The 26,703-nt window shown below is 41.3% G+C and overlaps 1 protein-coding gene across 2 annotated transcripts in view; it reads right to left on the bottom strand.

The window, feature by feature from the left end:
- Nucleotides 1–1,691: 1,691 nt before the first annotated feature.
- The window catches only part of PCSK2 (proprotein convertase subtilisin/kexin type 2), a 98,368-nt gene continuing 73,356 nt past the window's right edge, over nt 1,692–26,703 (bottom strand). For both annotated transcript variants that reach the window (XM_066177777.1, XM_066177778.1), the window contains 6 exons: nt 26,509–26,597; nt 23,494–23,669; nt 12,699–12,914; nt 11,424–11,524; nt 8,634–8,861; nt 1,692–4,884 (listed from right to left, as the gene is read on the bottom strand). In XM_066177777.1, coding sequence (XP_066033874.1) covers nt 4,398–4,884; nt 8,634–8,861; nt 11,424–11,524; nt 12,699–12,914; nt 23,494–23,669; nt 26,509–26,597 — 1,297 coding nt within the window. In that variant the 3' untranslated portion in view covers nt 1,692–4,397. The remainder of the gene's footprint in view (nt 4,885–8,633; nt 8,862–11,423; nt 11,525–12,698; nt 12,915–23,493; nt 23,670–26,508; nt 26,598–26,703) is intronic.

Consider the following 26,703-nt stretch of genomic DNA (forward strand, 5'->3'; position numbering starts at 1 on the left):
CCTGGTAAAGTGGCACCTTATTCTTTGAAAAAGGGACAGGTGACTCTCACAGTCACAGTTTTAGTCAGGACTTTTTCTCGATGCTGTTTTATCAGAATGCTGTGGGAGTTTATTCCAGACATGGCTCACCTAGAGTGTGTTGCTTTTCAGTTCAATATATTAACAGTGTAAATAACTGCAGAGGAGGAATTTATCAATGCCTATGTGCAGGCTGGGCTCTGCTGAGCTGGGAGCAACTGCTCAGAATAACTGCTGCTGAAAATTTGACTGTTGCAAGGTAAACAAAAAACCCCCAAAGATCCTATCCTCATTGCAGCAATAGGCAGGCTGTTTAATAATTCTATCATAAAACAGGGTGAAAACAGGTTCAGGCAGTACCTAGATGAAACTGAGTATTCTTCCCCCTCTCCCAGCCCACCTGACTTCAAGGCAATACAGTGGGCCCAGTGTCCAGAATACAAAAGACCTCATTCAGTGGCAAGGAGGCAATGTCAGGACAGCCTGGGCGAGGTGTCCACTGTGTGAGCACCTCCAGCACCTTCATCCTCTTTTGTTTCATGGTGTCACCACTGGCTGCTGACCCAGACCTGGTTTATGATGCCTGTAACCCAGACTCAGCAGCTCAGTGTGATGTAAAACCGGCTCCTAAAGCTGGTTTGATGGCACTTAACTGCTGAAGGAAGTCACACACTGCATTGCCTGGGCAGCAACTAGCAAAAGTCAAGGACTAAGAAGAGGTGAGGGCTAAATTCTGCTACAATCTCTGACTTAGCTTCCACAGACACTGCAAGTACCCAGTAAGGCAACAGACCACAGCCATCTTTCTGTAAATTTGCATGAAAATTATATGGAAAACCACTAGTAGTATCTGGTTAATAGCGACCACGCTGAAGTGTGTAGTGCGTCTCGTAATTTAGGGGCTAAGCCTTTCAATAAACGCAGATTCTCAGTGAAGTGTTTAAACGCTAAAGTTTAATGGTGAAACAGTTTCAAGGATCAATTCAACAAGAGACTGGAATGAGACTCGGGTTACCACAGGCAAATTCTCACTTCTGAGGGAACCAGAACTAGATCAGGAGGTTCCCTGCCAGACTGTACTGCTGCAGACGTGGCAAGATATTATAAAATATAATGTACTTTCTGCCATGAGAACACACGAGCTAAAAAGTACCCAAAAGGCATGGGTGGGAAGTAGAAAAGAAAAGGGAAATGAGGTTTAATGTGAATCAAAGTGCTCCAAACAGCAGAGGGGAAAAAAAAAAAAAAAATCTGCTGTAGCATTTCCTTGGGAGAAGAGCTGCAGTGCAAAACTGTCACAGTCTCTATTCCTGATCATCCTCTTCCCAGTGCAGCTCAGCACTGCACTGCTGCTGCTTTTGCAGGGCTGACCTTGGAGCCAATGGGTTTGAACCATGTAAATAATACCACATAAATTAAAAAAAAGTTCCTCCCAGCCTGTGCCTTGAAGCTTATATGTGCCAGAGTTTCACAGAGTTAACATAAAGCACTTTACCTCTTAATCTGCTGCTGTCAGCTCTTTCGGAGTACGGTCTTTATCTCCTCTGTATCCAGTATTTCCAAGATACACACTTCTTCATCAGTGTAAAAAACAGAGAAGTAGGAAGTCTCCCACTGAGAGCAGCATTTTACCTCCCATGTACCTTCAGATAAGCAATGATGATGATAGGACCTGCCAGTTTATAACAGCTCTTTATTTTACTGATATTATAAAACATCATCACAGGGTTCACCTGTTTTGCATCATGAGCTTCATTTTCCCTTTTATTATAAATACTAACAAATTAACTTTATTTTTCATCAGCAATACCATAAAAACTCCATCTAACTGGACATATTTTTCAGTGATCCCTTGAAGCAAAAATCCCCAAGAATCCGATCTTTATATTGTATATAAATGTAGTTTTATATATATAATTATATATCAAAATTCACCATTTCTATATATCACTCATTACTGTGATTTTTTAAATTACTAGATTATGTCAGCATTATGAAAATATGGACAGCCATCTAGTTATTTTGCTGCTTTATAAGATATTTAATAATTGAACAGACAACTGCAAAATTACATGAATGCAATGGAAAGTCATGTACATGTTCATTTAAGAATTCCACATGGACTTTTCTTATTCCAAAACTTCTCCACATTTTAGAAGTGCACTAAAAACTTTCAGTAACCTCTTCCTTTGAACACATACACACAGAAAGTTATGATGTATGTGTATTTTGTACCTTATATACCATATGTAATTCTAGACATATTTATATGCAAATATACTTAATGTACTCTGAATACATATATTCTATGTTTTGTATATATATATATATATATATATATAAAATTACGATTTTATATATATATATATATACAGAGAGTGCAATACCACAGATGTGTGTGTATTTAGTCATACAGGTGTATGCATAAATATATATATATATACGGTAAATTTTTCTGATGGGACTGCTGCACACAACGAGAAACTTGTCAGTAGTGTGAGGCTGCTTGGCCTGGCTTTAGGGTGTAATTCACACAGACTTTGAGTAGGTTGAGCTGTTTATTTTTCATTTGGAAAAGGAAAGAACAGGCCTCTTACGGAAAAATAAAAGATGGATGGTCTCTTGAATTAATGTTATTCTTATACATTCTAAAGTGAAACACGCCCACCATAGAACCTTTGGGTTATGTTTTTTATTTGTTAGATAAATATTTACTTACTGAATGTGTTTCTACTGCTATGCACTGGATCAAGCAGGACAACTTTTATTAAAACATCTTAAATACTCTGCATATTAAAAATACATAATAAAATTCTGAAACTAGTCGCTGCCAAAATGTGGATCCTGCAAAGATCTGAAATGCTTGCTTAAAATTACCATTTGAGTAGGTCCACTGATGGGCTTTAGTGCAAGTGCCTAAACAGTTGCAGAATCAAGACCCTTTGTTTCTCAAAGGTTAAATTTGGGATCTCACACCTGAGAACATGTAGTGGTTGCTCCCATCAGTAATTCCCACCAGGGAGAACGTTATGTTTTGCAGCAATAGCCAGAGCATACTCTGAGGGTGAGAGAGATGGACTTTAATTCATCAAAGTGGGACTGACTTTAAACAGCAAAGAACAATGACTGCCAACAAATCTTCCCAAATATACTACATTTTATTTCTCAAGAAGGCCAACTTTGCGTTACACTTTAATAACTTCAGCATATTTTTCTCCTTAAATATATTTGTACAACATAATACCAGCATATATATAGCTTTAAAAAAAGAAATTTAAATTAAAAATTGCTTTGGGATTTAAACTGTGTGCTTCAAATTTTCCCCACAGCCGTTTAGTGGCAGCTAGAAACCAGGTGGCAACCCAGAAAACAGGTGTCTGTGGTTGGTAACACTGAAACAACCTCATTTTACAGTGCTGGAGTACATCTCAGTAGGGAGACCAGCAGATGCACACAAGCTGTCAGAAATCCTACAACTCACGTTCTTACAAGTGCCTGTCCTCCATTAAGATGGTAAATTGATTTAAATTGCCAAAACTGCAAAATAAAACAAACAAAAAACCCCAAAACACAGGAAAAGAGCCCCCAGAACAACCAAACTGAAAAAACTCCAGCAAAAGTGGGACTTGTGCTTCTAGAAGGCCTTGACCCAGTTTGCAAATCACTTCTCCCTGTCACCCAGTTTTGGCATAACTTTGCCTTCCTTATTGCATATCTGTTGATCCATCCTGTAGCTGAAGGGTGTATGTAGTGTAACTGTAGTATGAAACAAACATCTCAAAAGAACTGGATTTCTGCGAAAAGGATTGGTGAATTTTCCTTATCTCTGGATTGTTTTTGTGGGGTCCAGTGCTGCTTTGGTTGAACCCAATGGAGAAAGTCCCACTGAAGTCAGTGATGCAGAAGGAGCATGTTCAAAGACCTCTCCAGACAACTTCTTTGTGATTCCCTCTCTCACAGTCATTTTTAAAAATGTGCTCATTATCACCAACTTCCAGTGTTAAAATTCACTCTTTTTTTTTTTAATACAAACATTTACCACAGAAATATGAAGGGAAAAGCCATTAACTTCTTTGCAGGTTATTACCTATTTGTATGACACAAAAGAAAAAAAATCATCATTTACAGTCACAAACTATACATAGTATTTGGTGGGAGTATATTTCGTGGTTTAGAGATTAAAAAAAAATGGACTGCTTCAGTGGCAATTAAAATAATTATCGACGAGATATAAGACTTTAAAATCAAGAAAGGGTGATAATTTGGCTACAGAGACAATCATTGTAATACGTCTAACACAGAGGTTTGGATACTAGAAGGTGAAGTTTGGTGAAGTGGAGGGGTCTGGGGAAGGAAAGACACCGTCATGCAACACAGCACTAGTTCTTGCTCAGTATACTCTTCAGGCTTCTCTCCACTGCTTCATCTAATTCCTCCTCCAGCTCTTCCTTCTTGGACATGGCCAGTTTGGACTGATAATCCTTTACGATTTGGTCTATGTAGGGTGCGCTCTGAGTCCCGTGCAGCATCAGTGTCCACTCCTTCAGCACGCCCCGCTGGGGCTGGCTGCCCACAAACCCAACCTCCAGAGCCCAGCTGCCTCGGGGGTCTTCTCCCCAAGTGTGAGTGGTCATGAAAGGCCACTTGTCAAAACCCACCTTGGAGTCATCATCCCTGGGGCGCCGGCTTAGCAGGATGGACTTTGTTCCCATGGGTGAGGTCATGTTGATGTTGAGGTCCCCTCGCCGCGTGGAGTTCACGGTTATAACTGCCTGGACGTGCTCAAGGTAGCGGACAAAGTTCTCCTTCCCCTCACAGGCATCAGTCGTCAGTGTGAGGACCAGTTTGCCATTTGGTGGTATCTTCCTGTGGGTCAGAAGATAATGAAGCAAATTAAAACGGTGCAATGTGGTGCTAAAGCTGCTGGGTTATAGAGCCTCACAGGAAAACACTCTATTATTTTCCTTATCAACACATGAAGAAGTAAGGAAATAATAGCTGCAAACTTAGCCAGAAAGTAAATGTTCTCCTCTTAGAAAATGATACCAAAAGCTTAATTAGAAAATAGTTATGAAATGTACACCTACACAAAGAGAGAAGTAATACAATTTTAGAAGTACGTACTGCTCTTTAAGGACTAACATTTATGGTTGTCCTTACCTATCACTCCTGTATGGGGTAATTGTGTAATAATGTGCATACTCAGTAAAAGAACTGTGAGTAGTCAATCATGCAAGTTTCCCTAAATGACAACAGCAAATGGCTCTCTGGTGTTGGAGGAACCAATTGCACACAATTTCAGTGCAGTCACATGTCCTTGTTCTGCTTTGGAAACCAGCACAAACGTGGGATCCTAGAGTCGGTTCATTTGAAAAACACTTTTCCGTGAAGATTTCCATCCTCCAACAGCTCCTTGTGTATGTACACAAGCACATACACCAAGGAAAGAAGTTGCACATGTTTACTGAGGTGCCAAAGTGCTGTCTATCCCAGGAGCTGAGGCTGTAAAGTGCCTTCTAAACCCATTGGGGTCAGGATGCAACTTCAATTACCCACTGCCTCAGAAACTGGCTGGCAAAATACATGGAAAGTGTAAAAATACATCTTCACCATCAGTGTTCTGCGAGCAGTGTGACATTTCCCTCTGTCTAAAAGAAATAATTGAAAGACAAGAATTACAGCAATCATTAAAAAAGGGACCAAGCCACAAAAGACTCCAGTCACCTTGTCATCATTTTGTCTTCCAGTGGCTTCTCCCTGACCTCAGTTGTGCAGCCAAATTGAGAGTCTTTTGAAGGGCATTGATTACACTGTGGTAATGAATATCTTCTTTTCAAAAGAAATCTGTACCAGCTTTTTCCTTCTCCTAATGAAATACTGTGCTCTTTAGAGACCAGTGAAAGCCTTTCACTGGAGCCTAGCTTCCAGGAATTCTTTTCTTCTTGAGATGAGCTCCAGGTATTACACTTGGTACATCACTAAATGGCTCAGGCCAGTCCCCCTGTCATAGAGTATTACCTTCCTGGAAGTACTTGCAGAACAAAATGTCATTTATATCCAGATCCTCAAGGCATTTAAACACCTTAAACTAAAAAACCTGTGTTGTTCTGAGTATTAGGGAGCAGAAGCTGGTATAACATAAATACTGTATAGCTGAAATATTTGAGTATCTAATATAATACCCTTGAGATATTTATTTTACGTGCCAAAGCACAAGAAAAATGCACTATGTGCAGACAGAGGTGAAGGTTTGTAATTTCACAACTTTGCCTTGTGCTTGCAGTTTCTCTGCATGGGAAGCCTCAATCTCAACTCAATCTGAATTCATGTTGTCTCACAGCCCTCTCACACAGTGGACAAAGTTTGTCAAATTCTGCTTCATTCCCAGAGATGTGATAAGTGTTTTATCTCCTCCAGTTAATAAGGAGGGACATCACAGTGTGAGTCTTTTCCTGTTGTCCAGACTAAAGCCCAAAGGAACAAGAGCAGTGTGCTCCCACTACATCTGCTCTGCAGAAGCCTTGACAGCTGCATAAAGCTTTTCTCTCCACCTTCTCAAGTGCTGCAGTGCAAAAGTTCTCTCAGCTCTCTAAAAACTTGAGAAAAGGCTTGCTCTATTTCCCCCTTTCCTATTAATTAGGATCTAATAGTGTCTGCTTCACTAGACCAATTATTGGAAGTCCAGGTGAATTTTCCTAAAGAAACAAAAAGTACCAGGGGTGGTGGGAAAAGCCTGACATGAAGAGCAGAAGAGAAAACTGATTTTCCACAGCCTTACCACGTGCCACTGCCCAGCTTATGTGTGTGTGCGTATATATAAGGTATCCTTGGCATAGTACCCAGTGGGAGATTATATATGGTAAATCCATTTTTGCATGTGTAGTACCTAGTGAGAGATGAGCAGGGGGAGCTCCTGTGTGCTCCTGTTCCTCAGCTAATGGACTTAAAACTTTAAAGTCTTGTAACTTTGTATTTCCCTAAACGAGCCAGAACCTTTGTCAGGAAAAGCTCCTATTGCTAACAAATGTTCCTATTTTAAATACTGATTGCTTTCAGCACACGGTATATTATGTCTGGGAATTATTTCCTGGCCTTTTGCTTCATTGACAATGCTGCTCTGAAACACACCTCTGTATCAGCTACTCACCTTCATAAATCTATGCTAAATACATATTTTATGTATATAAATATCTATACTTAAATAAAAATATAGAGAATATATATAGGAAAAGTTGCTTCAGCAAACCAAACTGAAAGAATAACCCAATTATCCACAGCAGAAGTGCAAATTAGATGTGCAGAGTTTTCATTTCCAGGAAATCTCTGGAGATGCTGGGACTTAACTAGGTTTTTTGGTTTTTTTTACAGTGCAATTCAAAAAATGCGCATGTTGCACTTCATAATGCTTATTATCCTGCCAGTGACATTTTCATTGGGGAACACAACTATTACAGCAGTGCTGTTAATATATAGATGTGTCAGGCAATTAACAGGGGGGCACCCTTACAGCCTACAGAAAGAAATGTTCTCTCCTCCTCTAGGATGATCCTTATTTCAATAAATGGAACTTCCCTAAGACAAATGAGATTATTTTTCTCCATTTAATTATTAATAAACTAGAGATTTCTTAAAACTAGCTTCATCATTCTCATTAGTTTTTTACCTGTGAGTATGCTTATGACAGGTAAACTGAAACTCAGAGCTCAGCTGTTATACCTTGAGTCATGCAAATTCAATTTGCAAGGTTGGAGAAAAACTCACTCTTTCCCTGGCTGAGCTATGTGCTAGGGTGGCATCCTGGTTTGTTTTCTTTTTCCAACAGAATAATGTTGCCTTCAAAAATGGCACTGAAATGTCAAATTTCAAACGATATAGATATAATTTAGGCCACTATTGGGTTAGTAATTCAATTACTTAAATTAAATTAAAGCTGTTGTAGTCAATTTGTATTAATTCATTCACTTGTTGACTCATTCACTTTTGCACATAAAGGTAAATCAGAAAATAATCTGACTAGCTACCCTGCAATTAGAGATTTGAAGAGCTTAAAGCAAGCACAATTAAATGCTGCAGTGTTCAAACTGTAACACTGGCACCTGTAGATGATTGTTTCAGTCTTCTGGAGATAAAATTTTCTGCTGAAGAATCTCACAATGAGATATTACTTGGCTGATAGATACTTATTGTGGCAGCATTTTATAGAATTCACAGAGCCAGCCTCCCAGATTTTTATTTGGGTATAAGCTCTTTATTCCCAGAAACTACCTGGGGATAATGAAAAAATAATAAAAACTCCTTATTCCTACAAACACACCTGTGAGTGGCCAGGAGAAATGGATGTTGCTATTGACACTACTGGCACTAGCAGTGAGGATACAGATGTGCTACAGAATATACTGCTCCAGCAAGCCAGGAACTGAAACATCATATAGTTTCATCAAGCATTGTTGATAAAATATGTTTTATTAACTTATTATTGGTAATGTTAGAGTTTCTTAGCAAAAAAATAAACTTCATGAAGTTTCTTTAACTGTCTTTGTCAATGTAATTGTATGCCTGCGGTCTCCCAGATGTCTGGAAGAAGCCAAGCACATCCACCAGCACTATCCACTTACTCAGGTTCCTGTATTGACCCCCCAACACAATGGAATCTCTCAGGAACAGTCTTCCAGTCTTTTGCCATCTTAACCATTGCTCCTGCATCCAGGACACCGTAGCCAAACAAATGGTTGAACTCCAGCCCAACGCCGTTCCTGCGCCACCTGTGAACCTCATCATGGAGCTGGTTCCTCTTGGAGGTGAGCACTGTCAGATGCTGCATGTCTCTCCATGTCAGATCCAAGCTGTGGAAGAGCAGCAGTGAGGAAAAAACATGATTTTCCAAGCAGATATTGAAGAGGAACTGTGTTTGAGCAAGGCTTTGGGGAAAATTTGCTTCTGTGAAACAGAAATTGTAACTGCACACATCTCAGTAGCAAAGTTTCTGTTGATCTCAGTGGGAACAAGAATAGGTTTGAATTATACACTACTTCTCCAAGTATGTTCTCCAAAACTGCAAAATCCTTTCTGATTAAAAATAACTTCTTTTAACTAGACATTATAGATCCAACATGCAAATTTCAAACTAATAAAATGCGTAAGATACTTTATCAGATCCTGAGAGAAATACAAAAAATTCAAAGATGATAAAAAAAATTTACCTAGCTTTCCTTTCAGATCTTACCCTCTTTTTCTTGCCTGCTCCTCCTGCTTTTCCCATGGACCTTCCAAGATCCACCCTGAGAAGCCCCAGACTGATGAAGCTGATGAGCTCCAACGATCTGGGTGTTGGTAAGGTCAGGATTCTGTGAACATGGGGATATATGGGCCGTGGGTGGCTGCAGCTCTGCAGTATAAGGCATGGCAGAGGTTTTTCACCCATGTTATATTAGCATGAATGGATGCAGTCAAGTAATGTCTGCCTAGCTGCAATAGTTATTTTTCATCATCTTCTCTTGTCTTTTTAGATGTACAGTGATTATGATAACAGGAAGGGCACTTACTATTCTAAAAAGCTTCAGAACTGACATTCTAATTCTACATAACTAAAGCTATTCCAGTAGTTTTATGATGAACTCTTTCAACATCACAATGTGTTTGATTCAAACCATCAGCCTAAAAGGAGCTGCTTTTCAGCTTTCTGTGCCCCAAGTAATAAGCATGTGTGCATGCTGAATGTACACCACAATAGCCAATAACAAGGTGACACAAGAGAGCTGAAAAGGAGATATCACTTGCATCATTCTTATTGAAATCTTTTAAGAGCTTGCTACTTATCTTAAAGCTGCACTTTCTATTTCATGGGTTGGTCTGGTTTGAGAGACATGTCAGCCTTATACTGTGTATGAGCCGACAGACACAATGCAGGCAAGAACAGGCTTCGTGGGAGATTGTCAGCGATTCCCAGGAAAGCTCATCCAGGATAGTTCTGCACAATACAATCCAATATAGCCAGAAAGATATGGGAGACACTGACAGCTCCTTCTCTCTCCTGCTGCCTTCTCAGCAAAATTCTAGTGCCTAGAAATTCTAGTGCAAGCCAGGGGTATTAAGCCTGATTCCTATTCATGACAATTTGGCAGAGTAATTCTGGTCCTTATAGGTAGCTCAAATGAAGAAGAATGATAATTATTACTGAGATATTTAGGTTCCAGTCCAGTTTAAATATTCAGTGGTCAGAAAATTCATTAAACATTCATATTTTTATGGCCATATTAATATTTTACATAGTGGCTGTGCCACTGAATGGATTTGATAGTTGAAGGAAACATCACCCAAAGCTAAACTTCTGGCATATGTTTTATATGTATAAAACCTGAAAAATGAGAATTGAACCAAATCATGTTCTGAGCACGATAGTCATCGCCCTGTTAATGTAAACTTGGTCTCCTCTCACAAATCTTCATTATTCTGCACTGTTGAAGGAAACTATGCACATAGTGCTCACTTCATGCTGTCATTACAGCAAACGAAGCTTTGTAACTAAGCAAATGTTGCCTCAATTCATGAAAAAACTTAGCATTAAGAGGGAAGGTGGTATAAGTTACAGTAAGGAAAACTTTGCCTAATGAATAGAGAAGAAGATAATGATTCCAAGATATAAAAAAGGTTCCAGCGTCAGGAATACCACAGAGATGGTAAATAGACAATGGATACTTATTCCTTCATGTAACAGAGCAATTACACAGCACAGAAGCAAGCTACCAGCAATGGGTTAAGAAAACAAAGAAAACGTTCCACACCACCACTGCCAAAAAAATATTGAGGAACTGGATGACCTAGGTGCCAAATACAGACAATTTGAGAAAGAGTTAGGCAACTTCAAGGAAGATCAATCTGCCTGTGACTATTAAACAGAAGAGACCCACTGCTGACCCTACAAATCATGGTTTGACAAAGCTCTTGTTGAAAGATCACTCTTCATCCCCATTCTTTGTCCTCTTCCTAAGCACCTGTCATTGCAGACACAAGATGAACTCCTGCCTCATACTACAGGGTCATTCTTATGTTTTTGTTGGCTGGGTGTTTCACAGAGTACATGTGGAGAAATTAATGATCTCTTCCTCCAAACAGTGCTAGAGAAGTCTAATCCCTGGATGCAGAGGATGGAGAGGACACAGAGAGAGCCAGACAGCCAAAAGACAGCCAAAGTCTCTCTCTGCCACGAGACTTTGGCAAGGCTGTGGCTCCATCTGCAAGTCGCCATGCACGTCACTACTGCACGAGGCGGCTTCTGAGCTGGTTACTGCAGCCTGGTGCCACAGCCAGCCCACTGAAATGATGAACACCATTAAACAAACCCCAGGCCCTCCCCTCTCATGAATTTCCTCATGAAATTCCTCACGAGGAATTTCTCAACAGCATACTTAGCCTCCAGGGCCAGGGCGAACACTCCGGCTGCTTCAGGGGCTGCTGCAGAAGTGCCCGAGTGACGCAGGGTGCAGTTGCCATACAAATCTGTTGTAGCCTGCAATGATATTAGATATCATTAATGAAACCAGTTATCCCATTTTCCTTGCAGCTACAGACTCAGAAAAACACAGAAAGTGGATTTTGTGCCTGTGCTCTTTAATTGTGTTTGTGCCCATGATCTGGTTTCTTTTTTGGAAGAGTGTATCAATTTAAAACCACAGTGAGACACATTCAGAGCACAAATGAAAGAGCAAGCCATCAGGTAGTAAACCAGTGCTCATTATCACTAAGAAACCATCTATTTCTTATAAACACAGTTTAACCAAAGGCCTTAAATTCCTTTCTGATTATCAGAAAGGTATGAAATTAGATTTTGTGTGTTAACACAATTGAGCTTTTTAAAATTTGCCCAACTCTGAGACCAGCAGCAGCACCAACAAGATTGCTGTCTTCTGTGCAGATTAGTCACTAGCAGAGACCAGAAGAAAACCTTAAAATGCATTTTATGGCAATAATTACAAAGATCATTTTGGCTGGTATCATCACAGAGCTGATATGAAGATAGAAACCACTGTCCTGTCCACTACTGCGTGGGGGTATTTAGGATTGAACAATGTGTCTTCTCTCCTGTTTGAGACAGGGCCATAGAAAATGTACAACAGCTTTTGGCAAAAACTAACCTTGAGTCAGTACACCTGCATTTTCCACTCTGGAAACTGAAATAAGTCCTGGCTAGTCTGACGGTGCTGAAGAGCAGTGACCACTGCAGTGGAAGAGAATCCCAAATACAACTGAACCCAACCTGCCTGTTTTCCAGCTGTAGGTATGGCCCTGCAGCAACAGCAGGCTCTGGTGGTCTGAACTCCCATATGCCCTTTGTGGGTGGCTAAATGTCTTTCTGCCCTTCGCTGCTTGTACAGCAGAAATCTGCCAGTACAAGTAAATACCATCTCAGATGTTAACTTAGATTTTTACAGAGACCTATTTTTACAGAGACCTAAGAAAAAAAGCTTTGAAGCTCTAAAAGGTGGAAGATCACTGCTGTATAAACCCCACATCTTCTCAGCTGACAGTCCTGGCCCCATCACATACCGCAAATGAGAAAATACTCATCTCAACAAAGAGCCATCTGCTGCTCCAAAGTACACGGAGGTTTGCAATAGGTCATGCACACAGACATATATCATGCACAAAGACAGCAACAACAGCACAACAGTATCAGGACTCACCACGCCAGCCTCTGGATTTCTCTTCCTCCCATTACTAAAGGTGGAGGCTAAGGTTGAGGAGCAGCTTTCATCATACAGAGCCGTCCGTCCGTCGTTTATGGCAGAATTGATGGAGATTGTCCACATGCTCGATGCATAACCATCACAGTTGCAGTCATCATAACTGCCTCCATCTCCAGAAGCCCAGACATAGATGCTGCCTTTTCCACCCCGGCCCTGTGAAAATTGACCCTCTGGAGTTAAACAGCAAACAGGAGATACTATAGGAGTTACTTCAGCAGCATCTCTAAACTGCTGAAGTGCTCAGGCCTGAACAACAGGCCCTAGCCAAAGCTGACTCAGATGAGTCCTGAAAATCATGTAATAGACACTGTCTATGTTAGCCATTTAACAAAGAGAACCTTGCACACAGACTGACCAAACTGCTTTAATGCAAAACCGGCTGCTATAGGAACTTTCACGTGACCTTGTGTAATTATCTGCAAGACATGTTAATAAATGCGTAATTTTAAGAAACCTTTCCAACTGACATCGCCAGATGTTTATTTGCAAGAAACCCCTACCCCCACTGTGGCCTGGGCTCTGGCCAAGCCCTGGTCCCAGCTGGTCAGGAATTGTGTTATAAAAACTGGAACCCCACATTTGCAGCAGCTTTGGAGACCTCACTTATGAGTGAACGCCCTTCTAGGACCTCCCAGTTCCCTGGAAAAGCCTCCAAGTCTCCACTGCAACAGAACCATCAACTGCGTGTTCTGGATGATGGTAAAGCATTTAGGCAATTGGCGATGCATCTTTCTCAATCACTATTCTCTCTCTCTCTCATTTAGTAGTGATTAGGTGCATTATCTTGCTTATTTTTTTGGTGCTGAAGCCAAGAGCACAATAAGCTTATTGTTTTATTAAATGTAGCATTTTGCCTCTGTGTTGCCTTAGTAAAATAAGACCATTCTTTATTGGTGTCTGTGTCCTTTAAATCGCCCCCATCAACTGGCAAAACAACTTGCACATCTAATTGTAAAACTGAGCTTCTGTAAAGGAGAAAACTGGTAAGAAAAAAAACATGTACGAAGCTTCAGCTGAAACACACAGACCTATGCAGGTGATTAAATCCAGGTAACTGCCAGCCAAAGCCAGCTCTGCAACCTTGTGTACACAGAGCACTTCCATTTATCTCCTGGTTTGCTTCACACCCTGAAGGCTCCTGTGGCAGATGCTAAAACATTTTATGGATTCATTAGCTTTTATGTCATGGTCTAAGTGCCATGAGGAAAAGTGTTCTTTTAGAAGGGGGATAGGTCATCCCTGTAAGATCCAGTTAGGTTCAGACAATGGCTAAAAGACTCTCCCAGCACCTTTTTCTCTCAACAAATTTCTTTTTCCAAAGATATGATTGGTTCAGAGCTGTTTTTCTGACAAACCATCTTCTACTTCCAAGGAGAAAATAAAGTTATGAGGCCATACAAATAATCTATAGAAAAACAGCCCAGCAATCATGCTGAGATGGACAGGAGTGATTGAAGCTGAAGGGTCACTATAAAGGCTTGCCATTAATTAAAGGAAAGAAATCCATAACCTCTCCCCAACTTCCAGACAGGCAGGTAGTGGGAAAGGATCAACTCAGTTCCTTCTAATTCCATGATCAGAAAGAGGCAGGAGCTGCCTGAAAGAGAGTCAGGCCTGAGAACTCCAACTCTCAGGGAAATATCAGTGCTGTGGAACTCAAAGCTCAGATCTCCAGCTGATTCCAGCACAACCACCATTCCTCTCTGTGTTTAGTTCAAGTAATCCAACATTTACTTCCAAGAGCACCAGAAGCCTGCAAGGCTGGGATTTAACACACTGCTTAGATGCACTATGTAAAACACTAAAAAATTTCTTCTGGTCTTCTCATTGCCCAGCATGAAATGGAAGTTAATGAATATACAAACTTAGTAACCTGCAGTGGCATTTTAATAGGGAACCTTTTCAGTCAGGATTTTAAATCAAATCTGAGTTCCCAGCAGTAGCTTCTATTTTTCACTGCACCCCACTGAACAGAGCAACCTCATTATTTCAAGCACGTTGGTGAGTTGCATTATAATCCACTGAATTGCACAGCAGGACTGCTGACAGTGGGATATGTAACGTCTCAGGACACAGATTTTCATAATAAAGATAATGACTATGAAAAAGCTCACTGAAATCCATCTAAGAACTTCCACAAAGACCTGCTATCAGTCGAGTTTTAAGGGAGGGTGATACTGTTGCAAAAACACGTACTTTTAAGAACAAAATAATTCCAGCAATTTATTTTAAAAATAAAATAAAAATCAGTAAAACAAGACCAGCTATGCCTTTTTAATCTTTGACTTTTTCCATGTCCCACCTTGTGCTCTGACTGCCAATAGTTTGCAGGGCCCAAACCTGGTCTTTGGACTGCCTTCAGAGGCTACATCCCTCTCTTGCCACCACCATGGCCACCTACACCACCACACCACTTTGCACCTGCTCTGGACAGCCTCTGTCCCAAAAAAGCAGGTGGCTCTCCATCACAGAAAGCAGGTGGTTGCTGGTGGCAGGAATAGGATGCTTGTCATGTATGGACACTTTCTTAAACAATCCCCCTTCTTGTCATTTGAAAGGGATGGGTTTTTATGCATGCAATTACTGTAACTCAGGATATCCCTTTTACAGGAGTCACATCCACAAGGGGGTCTTAGTGTTTAAAACCTGTAATTAATCTCCTAATACTCTAATTTCAATCGCCTTTCCTTCCTAGCCAGGCCTGGAAAGATGAGCAAACAGTGCTGGAATAAACTGTCAGCAGCCCAACCGCATTATTTGCAGTGATGCTTAGAACTTGTTGCTTACTTGTCCCACAGACAGACCCCACAGTGGGAGTGCTTGCACAGGCAAACTGTTTGGTGGCTGTTCTCAGGCATCATGGCACTTACCAGGAAGAAATATATGGCTTCAGAAGAAGTCAATTTACAATGTTCTGGATGGTAGTAGTGGAAAAACCGACCTAGTCCTGATCTAATGGCTGGCATCTCTGCTCATGGCGTGACAGGGGGTCAGAACTAAATGGCCTTTAAGGTCCCTTCCTACTCAAACCACTCTATGATTCTATGACAAGCCAGAAAAAAACCCCCCAAAATCAGTTGGGTTAACTAAACACCAATATGTAAAGTGAACTGAAAGCTCCTGTTTGCAACTCAACCTCATGTGAACCTAAAAAATGTTACTAGAGTGACTCAAGCTGCTGTACATTTGGACCAAAAACGGGGTTGAAGAAGGCAGCAGTAACATACACTACAACCAGCAGAGGGAGCCTGAAGGAAGAGTCAGGAAGAATTAAATTATTATTAAGAACACCAGCAAGATTGTAAGGTACAGTTTAAAGACTATCCTTCCTCCAAAGTGCACTGTGTTGCATTCCACCTTGGCAAAGTGGTGCGCCAATAAGGATCCTTATTAAAATACCGAGCTAAAACCCCCTTATCCCTCAACTGTGTCTGGCTCTCAATTTTTAAGACCAGGAAAAGGCATCATCAGGGCACCAGGAGGCAGATAGGAGTGGGGAAAGAAGAAAAACAAAACAAAACAAAACGGCACCTGACTGTGAGGAGGTAATTTTTTTTTTAGGTGCAGTGAAAAGCTGTTTCAGGATAAGGATAGCCAAAGGGTTGGCTGGTGTTTATGGACTGTTTCATTCCTATGGAAGCAAATGCAGATGGGGCACATTTGAGAAAAAAATGTGAAAAAATTATAGAACTGAAAACTGATTTCTGTAACAAATTCAAAGCAAACACTGTTTTCTAAGCATCCTCCTTTCTGCTTGACATATGATAGCTATTTTTTAATTCTTTCCTCCTAGGAAAACAGAGGTGTTTCAGCACCTTCTGTATAATTTAATAGCAATTTGTGTGCCTGCTATGGCAAGAGATAAACTGGTTTTCCAGGAAAACCAAAAGAAATTCTACAGTTTCTTCTCATCTTTTCCAGGGCTCCTACTGACTTATGAACAGGACACATTTCAGTCACGTTTCTTCTTCACATCCTCCCTTTCACATTTTGCTGTCTCTATTAATTTTGACTAGAAATTCCTCTGAAAAGAGGACTCGTTTCTCTTTATGACTGAATTATTTGAAAATCCTTACATGTTTTGTAATTAAAACCTTGCTAATTATAGCAGAAAGTACAGTTTGCAGCCTGCACAGGTAAACTGAAATCACAGTCACATTCCCTGGCTGGGACATGCCAAGGACACAATGGAAGAGTTACAGGACCGTTTTTCTGCTGTCATGAGCTGCTGGGGAGTATCAGACTGGGCTCCCAAGACCTCCCTCCAGGAGATTACACAGAAATCTTGGTCTCCCCAGCCTTCCTGTTCACCAGCAATGTGCCTATGCAGCATAAGCCAGCTGGAGGCAGCAAGTCCTTGGCATCCCTGAACTGCTGCCTATTTTTTGTACTGCCACGGTTTTCTGGAGCCTGCTTGCATGTTCCTGCATCCCTGACATCCCCGGCTCCTCCAGCTGCCAGGATGATTTGCCTAGAGCAATCTGGTAGCCTGGGACTTCTTGGATCCCTTTGCTCCTTTCCTATACTGATGACTCGGGCACTGAAAAACCCAAAGCAAAATCGAGGCAGGAACACATTTCTGACAGCCAGCCAAGCAATCTTGATTCAACCTCAGAGACGCCTCAGAGAAAGTTTAAGCAGGAAACACATTTGGATTGTCAAAGTTTGCCACCGCACAGGTTCAGGGGGACAGCTGCCTTGTTTGAGCTGAATGCCTTCCCACTTCTCCTACACCCAGCTCCTTCTGAAAGCCTGCAGACGCTGAGCTGTAACCCTGAAAAAGCCCAGCACAGCCACAAGGCATGCAGTTCAGCTCAGAAGAAACAGCAATGGGGTTATCCTCTCAAATTCACCAGTGATGAAGGCCCTGCCCCTTCCCTGCTGGCCTGTCTAACCACTGTATCCAAGAGTGGAAGAGGAAAGGCTGTTTTGGCAGGAGCAAAAACCCAGTTCAACACTTGGCTGCTGTGCAGGGGATAACTGTCACTTGGAACCACATTTCAGTCAGGCTTCTCCTTCACATCCTCCCTTTTTTAACATGTTGTCTGTCCAGTTTGTCCTAGCAGATTTCTGAAACTATTTGGGTCAAGTAAACTCCAAAAGACTGCTGCATCCGAGAGTCTCAAGAAACCTAAGCCATATAATTTGTAAACCTTAATAAAAGGCTTTCTGTAACTTATTTTAGAATTGGTCACAGAAGAGTACTGAACTCACATCCACCAAGCCACAATTAATTGCATAATTGTTAATCCCTCCTTTGGATAAAAATAATGCTTGAGCTATTTTCTACATCTGAATTGCTGTTGAAATTGGATTAACTTCTCTTAGCCAAAGGAAATGAATGTAAAATTATACTTTTGGTGAAGAGAGGCAGCACTAGGTTTCAGTGAGGGTTCAGTCTAGCAGGGAAATGAAGAGGGAACTTTGAAAATGCTGAGGGAAAATCTTTTCATTAGCCATTTCTTTTTTGCTGGATGCTGGGCTGTGTACCACAAGTGATAATACAACAATTCTACAGGCGTAATTCTAGTATCAATAATATTTGCAAAAAAATATCAACCTCATCCTCTTCTCATTACCTCTGAGCTAGATTATCACGGAGAGAGACTCTGAGCACCCAATTTACTCTTTACCAGTGACAATGCTGGTTTTCCCTCCCAGCATTCCCAAGTGGAGTGATGAACTCTGGCGTCACAGCTTCACCTGTGCCCTTGGAAGCACTGGGAAAAAATTCCCAGCTTGCAGCATCAACCTTGCTGGGAAGCTAAACCACGTATCTGCTGAGCTGTGGCACAGAGATTAGGCAAAAAAACAGTCCTGAGGGCAGAGTGAGACTGCAAAACCAGCATTTTCAGGCTGCATCACTGTCTTGCCTCCTTAGAAAACGTCCCTGTCAGATGACCAGGGTTCAGAATTCCAAGCAGACAAAATGTGTGTGGGGTTTTAATAAGGTTTGGTTTTATCTTAGATGAATAAGACAAGGCATGGAATTATAATGCGTATTTCAGACACAATGGCAATACAACAGTAAAGGGCTCCCAAGTTAAAGAAGCTTGCTGGGCTTCCTCAAAAATGGAGTAATCAGATGGTTGCCATATCATCAATTTTCCTGTCCTCACTTAGCTGTTGAACAAATAAAATTATGGTGGAGGCATCTAACAGTATATACTTCATTAATATGCTATTTTCAAAGAACAATAACACAATTTCTGTGCACTTGGAGAGAGGCAAATGAGAAATATTTCCTTTTGGATTTTTTTTTACATTGTCCTTTCTTCCTTCATTGGTGAGCCCAATTACAAAGCCATGATGTGACTATGAATTCTTAATTCTGCTCCCCTGGTAATTTGTACTTGGGCTTTGTTTTCTTAGGTAGAACGACATTAGGGAAGCAATAATGTTTTCACCAGCACAAGCACAAATGTCTCATGCCTTATATATTCTGGCTGAGATGGTGAAGTCTCAAGGAATTAATTCAGTCCATGAGCAACCCCTCACAACCTCCTAATATAAAAACCTATATCATAAAAATGCAATAGATAAGAGACCAGTTTATTTGATTACCTCTTTTTGTTGCCTTACATTCCAAAAACTGAAGCTGGAAAGAACTCGACTCACGAAATGGCAAATAAGAAATGTTTACTGGAACTAAAGACAGGATCAACCATAAAATCTAATTGGAATTAGTTCTTGACCCACGTTGCCTCTTTCTGTTTAAGATGATGGCTGATACAAATCTGGATGCAATATACTAGAACAACAACAAAAAAAAGTCTCTATTTAAGAGAGATGTGTTGTCACAGGATTTCCACCTACCATCTCCACCTCCCTCTCCAAGCCTTCTAGCCCCCAAAGCGGGTAAGCACAGCTCAGCCAAGGGATATGTAAATCACACAGCATTGCTTTGTCCAGTCATACTATACATACAGTGAATGCAAGGACCCCTCACTAGGCACGTACCAATCTTTAAAAACCAGAAGTTTTTAAAAGTCCTTTCCAATTACATCCCAAATATGTCTTTTCTAGCAGCTGAAAGTTGCATTAGGTAAGAATGTTCACCTGTGTCAGGCCAGTGCTGGTAATGGCCAAATACTTGTGGATCTTTGTGTGTATGAAATTCTTTCCAGTCCCTATTCCCAAGTTCTTGCTAATTCAACTGTGAGCTCATTTATCTTTCCAATGCAGAAGTGCACCACTACTCAGTGACCCTGTCATGCTGCTGACTGCTGTCCCTGAACTAAAGCCATGAGATAACACAGTGAAGACAGATCACATTAAAAAAAAAAAAAAAAGAAGAGTGGGATTGTGTATTAGTAACAAAAAGCAGCTTGAATACCTTTCCCAATAACTTCTGATTATGTGGGTTATGCTGATAACACACACACATCATCCCTTTTGTGATCAGCCTTGGATATACTGTTAGTAAAAGAGCCCACAGAGGAGCTGCCAGTGTGATGGCAGATTGTCTTGTCCTAAATGATGCTATTTAGTGCTGCCTCTACTGGTGCTATTTACCTTCCAAGAGAAAAGAGCACCAAAATGAAGGGATGATTAAGACAGAAGGCAAGGATAAGTTTAACACGTGGCAAGAATGGATAATGGAAGAGGAAAGGTAGGAAAACAGAATCAGAGAATAATTTGGGTTGGAAAGGACCTTTTAAAGGCCATCTAGTCCAACTCTGCTCTGTAATGAGCAGGGACATCTTCAGCTAGAAGAATACATAACAGAAATAGAAGACATGCTTGCCTCAGCCCACCTGGTTATAGCTGGGTGGCTTGAAGGCATAAAAATAGACATACAAACACGAAGTTTCACAGTTTCTGCAGTTTTTACCATACTGCCATTGTCAGGTGACTAGTTACCCCCACATCTCAGCAGCTCTGGGAGGAGGAATTCTAAAGGACACGACAGTGGAATGGAGATAGTGGGAAGGATGAAACACTCGGCAGTGAGCTCCCCTATGAGCTGGGCTCCCAAGTGTGCTGGCAGCAAGGCAAACGTTACCTGTGTTTGTCAACACGATTAAATGCACATTCTGTGTAAGAATTCTGTATCACTCCTACTTGCTGATTTTTATTTTATTGCATTAGGAGCAAGGATATTAATCTTGCTCCACGCAAGAGCTCTTATATTGCCTTCTAGGACATTTGGAAGTATTGCTTTTAGTTTAAGAGCACATTTTTATTCTCAGCATGTTGCTTCCTCCCCGCCAAGATTTCAGCTTTATCATTAATTCGTGAACCATAACTCTGGTGAGAATCAGCTCTAGGCTGATAAAAAGAATTCTTAAAATTTCTTTGTCTCTCAGTTTACCAAAGACACTTTTTAATGAGACAGGAGGGTTACACTGGAAAATAATCATAAACTAGATTTACATTTTTACAGTCAATAGAGAAGGTGATGCATATATTATAGACCTAAACGAGGTAAAAGGGTTTTATTTTAAAGGCTTGTTAGTCTTCCTTTACATGCAGCCAGCTCTGTAGTGGGTTTTTCAGAGCATCATGGAGAATACCCAGCACCCACTCATAGCTTGAAATATCTCTAGAAAATTTGTCTAAAAAAAAAACCCAAAAAAACCCCTCAAAAACCCAAAAAAACCCAGACCAGAACAAACTATACCCAAAAAAATCATTCTATAAGGAAATGTAATGAGCAAAAGAAGGGTAGATAAAGATATGATCACAACACAGAGGGAGTTATTTGGGGTGGAACTGTCTCATCTGTGCGCATATTGCCAGGTGATAGCTGGGATACTGCCACTACAAGATTAAGTGTCATTTCCCCTGGACAACAATATTTTTTTTTTAAGGTAGAATCCAGTATCATTCCTCCTAATTCTGCAATGGCTGACAGAACTAATGCAGGCTCTCCTGTTAATTTTATGTCTCCTGATAGGAGAGACATATGTCTCCTGATGAGAGCAACCCCTGCCAGAGCACAGCTCACTGTCACTGCTCTCTCTCTTTCCTGAGTGATCTCAGGGCCCCTTCTGATCTTAATATTGCAACTTATTTCTTGAAGAGAATCACAAACACTCCTGAGGGAATGGTATTAAAAAGGTAATATGCCCAACACTCTGAGTATGGGACTGCAACCAAGCAATAAAACAGAAAAGAAAAATCCCTACTCTGATAATTAACATTCACAGAGAAGGTTAATTTCAGTGTAACTCCACAAATTAAAGCATAGGGCAATACGACAACAAGTTAATTCAAAGATATTATATATGCCAAATTGCAAAAAATCCCCATGATTATGACTTAAAATCTGCTTCTCTTGAAGGGTAAAATAACTCTTGTTCGGTTTTGATTCTTCCACCTTTTTTGCTACTTTTAGACAAGTTCTCCATTGGAGGAGGACAACACAAAAATTACAGGGAAACTTCTGTGTTCAGAGTTTATATCTGCTACCAACAACATTACTGGAAGAGAGATCAAGCAACTATAACATATCAAGGGGCTGCTAGAACTGTCACACACCCAAGAAAGATTCTCCTCAAGACCAAAGTGTTTAAGGGGATCTTTATGGAAACACCAGATAGATGAAATTCGCAAGAAGAAACACAGCCTGCATGAGGTGACTTCACAGAGACTCTGAACTCATCAGAGGTTTGTTTACAGTTTATACTACAAAACCGAGCAGACTCAGAAGGAATTTGTGACAAGTCTTCCAGTGTTATTGCAGTACATTGCCAATTTTATGGGTGGAAACATGAAGATGACTATAATCCCTCTGTTACAGGCAAAACATCTGAGGCTCAGCACTTGAGAAAGCTTTAGATGCTTCACTACTTATCACAGCGGTAGATTTAATTATCATGTCACAAAACATGGTAAACTGAATGTGCTGCTTGCAGTGAGCTGGTGATGAAGAGTTTGGCACAAGCAAAAGGAAGAAATAATTTGGATGGAAAAGTGAGTAATTGTGGAGCTCCCACACAAAGTTATCCCAGATGCTCTGGGTAATTTCAGATCTTGTCAATACAGAAACCCATCTATAATCAGCTAAGGGGAAGAGGCTCATTCCCCACAGCACCAGGGGCAGCCATGGCTGTCTTGGCTGCATGACACTGAAGGGGTGGAGACAAAGTCATGCAAGGTTGGTTTGTTTGGGCTAATTGATTTTATTTTAGAGTTGTGGCACACGCGTTTCCCCCAGCAGTCTTATAGCATTCTTGTTTAACAGATTACAGGATGATATTGAGTGTCTTTTACAAAGACCACAGACTACTCCTAGAAGGAGCTGGAAATGTGGGAATAAAAAAGGAGGCTCCTGGATGATATTAGTCCATGGCCATCTGAACTGTTGCAGTTCAATCACAGCTATAATAAGTGATATATATATATAAGTTCAATCACAGTTCAATAATACATGAGTGACCCGAGAGACACTCCAAACCCAAACCAATAAATCTGGTAACACACCAAAACAGATAATGTAGTGTCAGTAGCTCAGCTGCCATGTTTCAACCTGGGGAATGGGTTCAGGCTCTTCCATTCTGACTGTGATGGCCAATGGAAAGCATCTGTAAGCTGACTACAGATAAACACAGCATGCTGAGACTACACAACAAAATCAATATTGCAGAGTGAACATCAAAGAACCTTGAAATATGCTGGAAGTCGGACAATTTGTGCAAAGGCATTGCGTTCCCAAGCCGCTGGTTCCAGCACAAGCGTGCACAAACCATTCTGCCCCAGAAACCAGAGGATTAAAGCTGTTTGTTACCTTATTGACACCATCTGCCATTGCTTGCAGTGTTAACTCTCTAGGTCCATCCACAGTCTTCCCATTATCAGTTGGCCCCCAGCTGGCACTGTATATATCAATGACTTGAGGCATGTGACTGATGGAGGAAGCCTCAATAATGTCTGTCATAAAGGGCTGGTCCAGCATTCGAATGCCTGCAAGTTTAAATCGACGTGAGCATGAAATATGCATTACCCAGCACAAAATGTAATCTCAGCACCTGCAGAAGGCCCCCCAGTCACAGGTATTTTAAGTAGCTGGCAGTTTCACCCATTCAGTAAGCTTTTCTGCACTTGGCATTCCCATTTCACCAGGGTGTGCTTACCCAGCAGGATGCCAGTGTTAAACACCCAGCAACCAAGGCAGCATGGCCCAGAAAGACAAAGAACTTTATTGTTAGCTTTCTAATTACACTGTATTTTCCATCTGCTCTTGGAGAACACTTTAAAAATACCAGAGTTCAGCAATCTCAGAAATTCAGTGTTTAAATAACATCAATGGCATTCAAAATAATATTTTGTAAGCTAGCAAAAAAGAGTAAGGCCCCTACCTCATCTAACTTACATTCAGTTTTGTGTTCACATGCCACTAGTTATTCAAGTAATTTTTCTACTTATTTTGGTGCATCTCCAGAATTTAATCAGAGGAGGGAAACGTGCTACACAGCAATTTCCTGGAAAAGTACCATTCTGTCAACATGCAGACACAAAAGCAAAATATGGCCAGCATGTGGAGGAAAAAAGCAAACTAAAACCTGCTTTCTTTAACCCATATTGCAGTAGAAGAGTTTAAATGATGCAATCTTAGGGCATGTCAGCTTCATAAAACCTCAAAGTGTTTATTCTGAGTGAGCCAGAGTGCAAGAGACAGCAGTGCAAGCCCTTACATCCATCATGACCCACACAGAGGACAATTTCACTGACAGCCAACCTGTCACTTGGCCTCTGGATGAGACCTGAGTAACCAGGGACTCATTCCAAGCTTAATTTGTATCCCTGGGCTGAAGTTCAGCTTTTCCCAAGGGTTTAGGACACAGATGGGGCAGAAATCAGCAGCACAAGTGCCAAATAATGTAAATGGCAATAAGGATCCTGATTCAGAAGCCAGTGGCTTTACTATATTCAACAGAAAACCAGTGTGTCAAATATAAAGTTGGAAAAAAAGTGGTATAAATTTCATATAGAAATCAGACCAAAGCTGGATGTTCTGGATGAGCTAACTCGAGCTAGAAATGATGAAGTTAAACTCAGTGGGTGAGAAATTGCTTCCCACACTTATAAAATGCAGATCTGCACAGAAACCACTGTCCTGGTTAAAAAGACAGGTGTCCGCCAAGGAGGGCAGGAACCCTTCCTGGAATGGAGAGATGACCCCCTCCCTCCAAATTATTTTAACTCTGAAATTATGGGGCTTCCAGGCAAAAACTATGGGGAAAGGAGTAACAGTTCTTTACTCGAACATGTATGTGTCACAAGACAGACAAACAACAACACAACGAAACAGTGATCTCTTGATCGCTGTCCATTCACCATCTCCCTGACAACAAATGGGAGGAAATTCCCTAGGAAACCCAACCCAGAGCAACCACAAAATTAATTCATGACCCCTGGGACAGCAGAGGAACAGGAGGAGCCAAACCATCTTCGAGGAAAAAAAGAGGTGCAAGAAAAAAAAAAAAATCAAGTGATGCACCAGATCCTTGGCCATCAACTTCCCCTTCATTCTGCAAACATGGGCTCTGAACCAGGGCAGCAGCAGATCCTCAGCTTTCATGGACTTCCAGTGCCATGGACCACACAGTAGTGTTGCCAATGCACATTGCCCTCAGGCAGGGAAGGCTGGCTGGCACTTCCAAAAATCTTGAGGGGATTTTACCGCAATGTGGACAAACACATTATTTGAGAAGATTATTTGTAAGCTGCTGGTCATCAAAAGAAGCCTTCACACCTCTTGATTTTTAAGCAACCAGCTTGAAGCTGTAGAGTTATATGAATAATATGGACATGGTCCAGACAAAATCCCATGCCTCAGTTCAGGTTCCTTGAAGAGTAACTCTTGAAAGAATGTAAGTTTTGTGGACTATCCCATCCCTGAAGGAGATGTTACCCTTACTGAAGAAAGGAGAATTCATCAGACCTGCCCAGCCAGTTACTAACCCTCAGTGGTATTTCTTGGGTAACAGCTTAGCAAACATTGCTTGGTGCCCTTCTCTGGTGGAGATTCAGCTTTCAGTCATGTAGGTGACAGGTGAAATGTAGCCTTCCTCAGCTTCTCCTGACTGTAGTCAGTGAAACAGGGCAAGCAGAGCAGAGCTGTCCATGAGCACACACTCTGGACCATCTCCAAGAAGCAATGGGTCCATCCATGCTGATGTTCTGGTGTGGATCAGGGAAAGTAAAGTGAAATTCATAAGCATCTATCTCTGCCTTCTGTGCCTCTGTTCTCATCATGGAACAGTCTCAAGAGGGGGAAAACTGGATCTCTTCAGATTCAACTAAACTGACACATAGTGTTGAGAGCTAATTCACCCACAAGCACTGTATTCAGTATGTATGTGCAGAGAACAACTCGTTAGAAGTAAAAATACCCAAACACACCCAAGGTGTGGATGCTGGGCACTGGTACCACCTGTTTCACTCTCTGAGAATGAACCACAGAGATTTACAGCACTGCAGATCCTGCCCTGTAAGAGCCTAAAGGGTAAGACCAGCATGAGATTTGCCTTTTCAAACAGTTTTTAAGTGCAGCAGGAATTTATACTTTACCTTCTGCAAAATGAGATTTGTCACAAACGATTCTACAGCCGCACTGGAAAGAAGCACTGAAAATCAGTATGCAAACAGGAGCTGGCATGTGAGGAGCAGAGTCGCTCTTTTGCAAAATAATAAATACGTCATCCTGTACCAATCTGCAGCCCTGTCTGGGGCAACACTCTCTGTCTCTGCAGAAGGACTTCTGCCTGAAGCACATTTACACCTTGGATTGCCACCATACCTGCCACTTTGGAGTTGTAGGCGACTCCCACGCCGCAGATGTTGTTGTTGGCAGCAGCAGACACCTCTCCTGCACACCTGGTCCCGTGGCTGTGAAAAGGAAGGCAGAGAGACCAGGTGAACCTCAGCTAAATGCACGTGGTGAGCTGAGCTGGGTCACTGTGAGCTTGTTCTGCCTCAGCCAGGTCCCTGTGCT

Source organism: Chamaea fasciata, unplaced genomic scaffold (genome assembly GCF_029207755.1).
Source record: "Chamaea fasciata isolate MVZ Bird 193981 ecotype frontalis unplaced genomic scaffold, bChaFas1.0.hap1 SCAF_3, whole genome shotgun sequence".
In the NCBI taxonomy this organism is placed as follows: domain Eukaryota; kingdom Metazoa; phylum Chordata; class Aves; order Passeriformes; family Sylviidae; genus Chamaea; species Chamaea fasciata.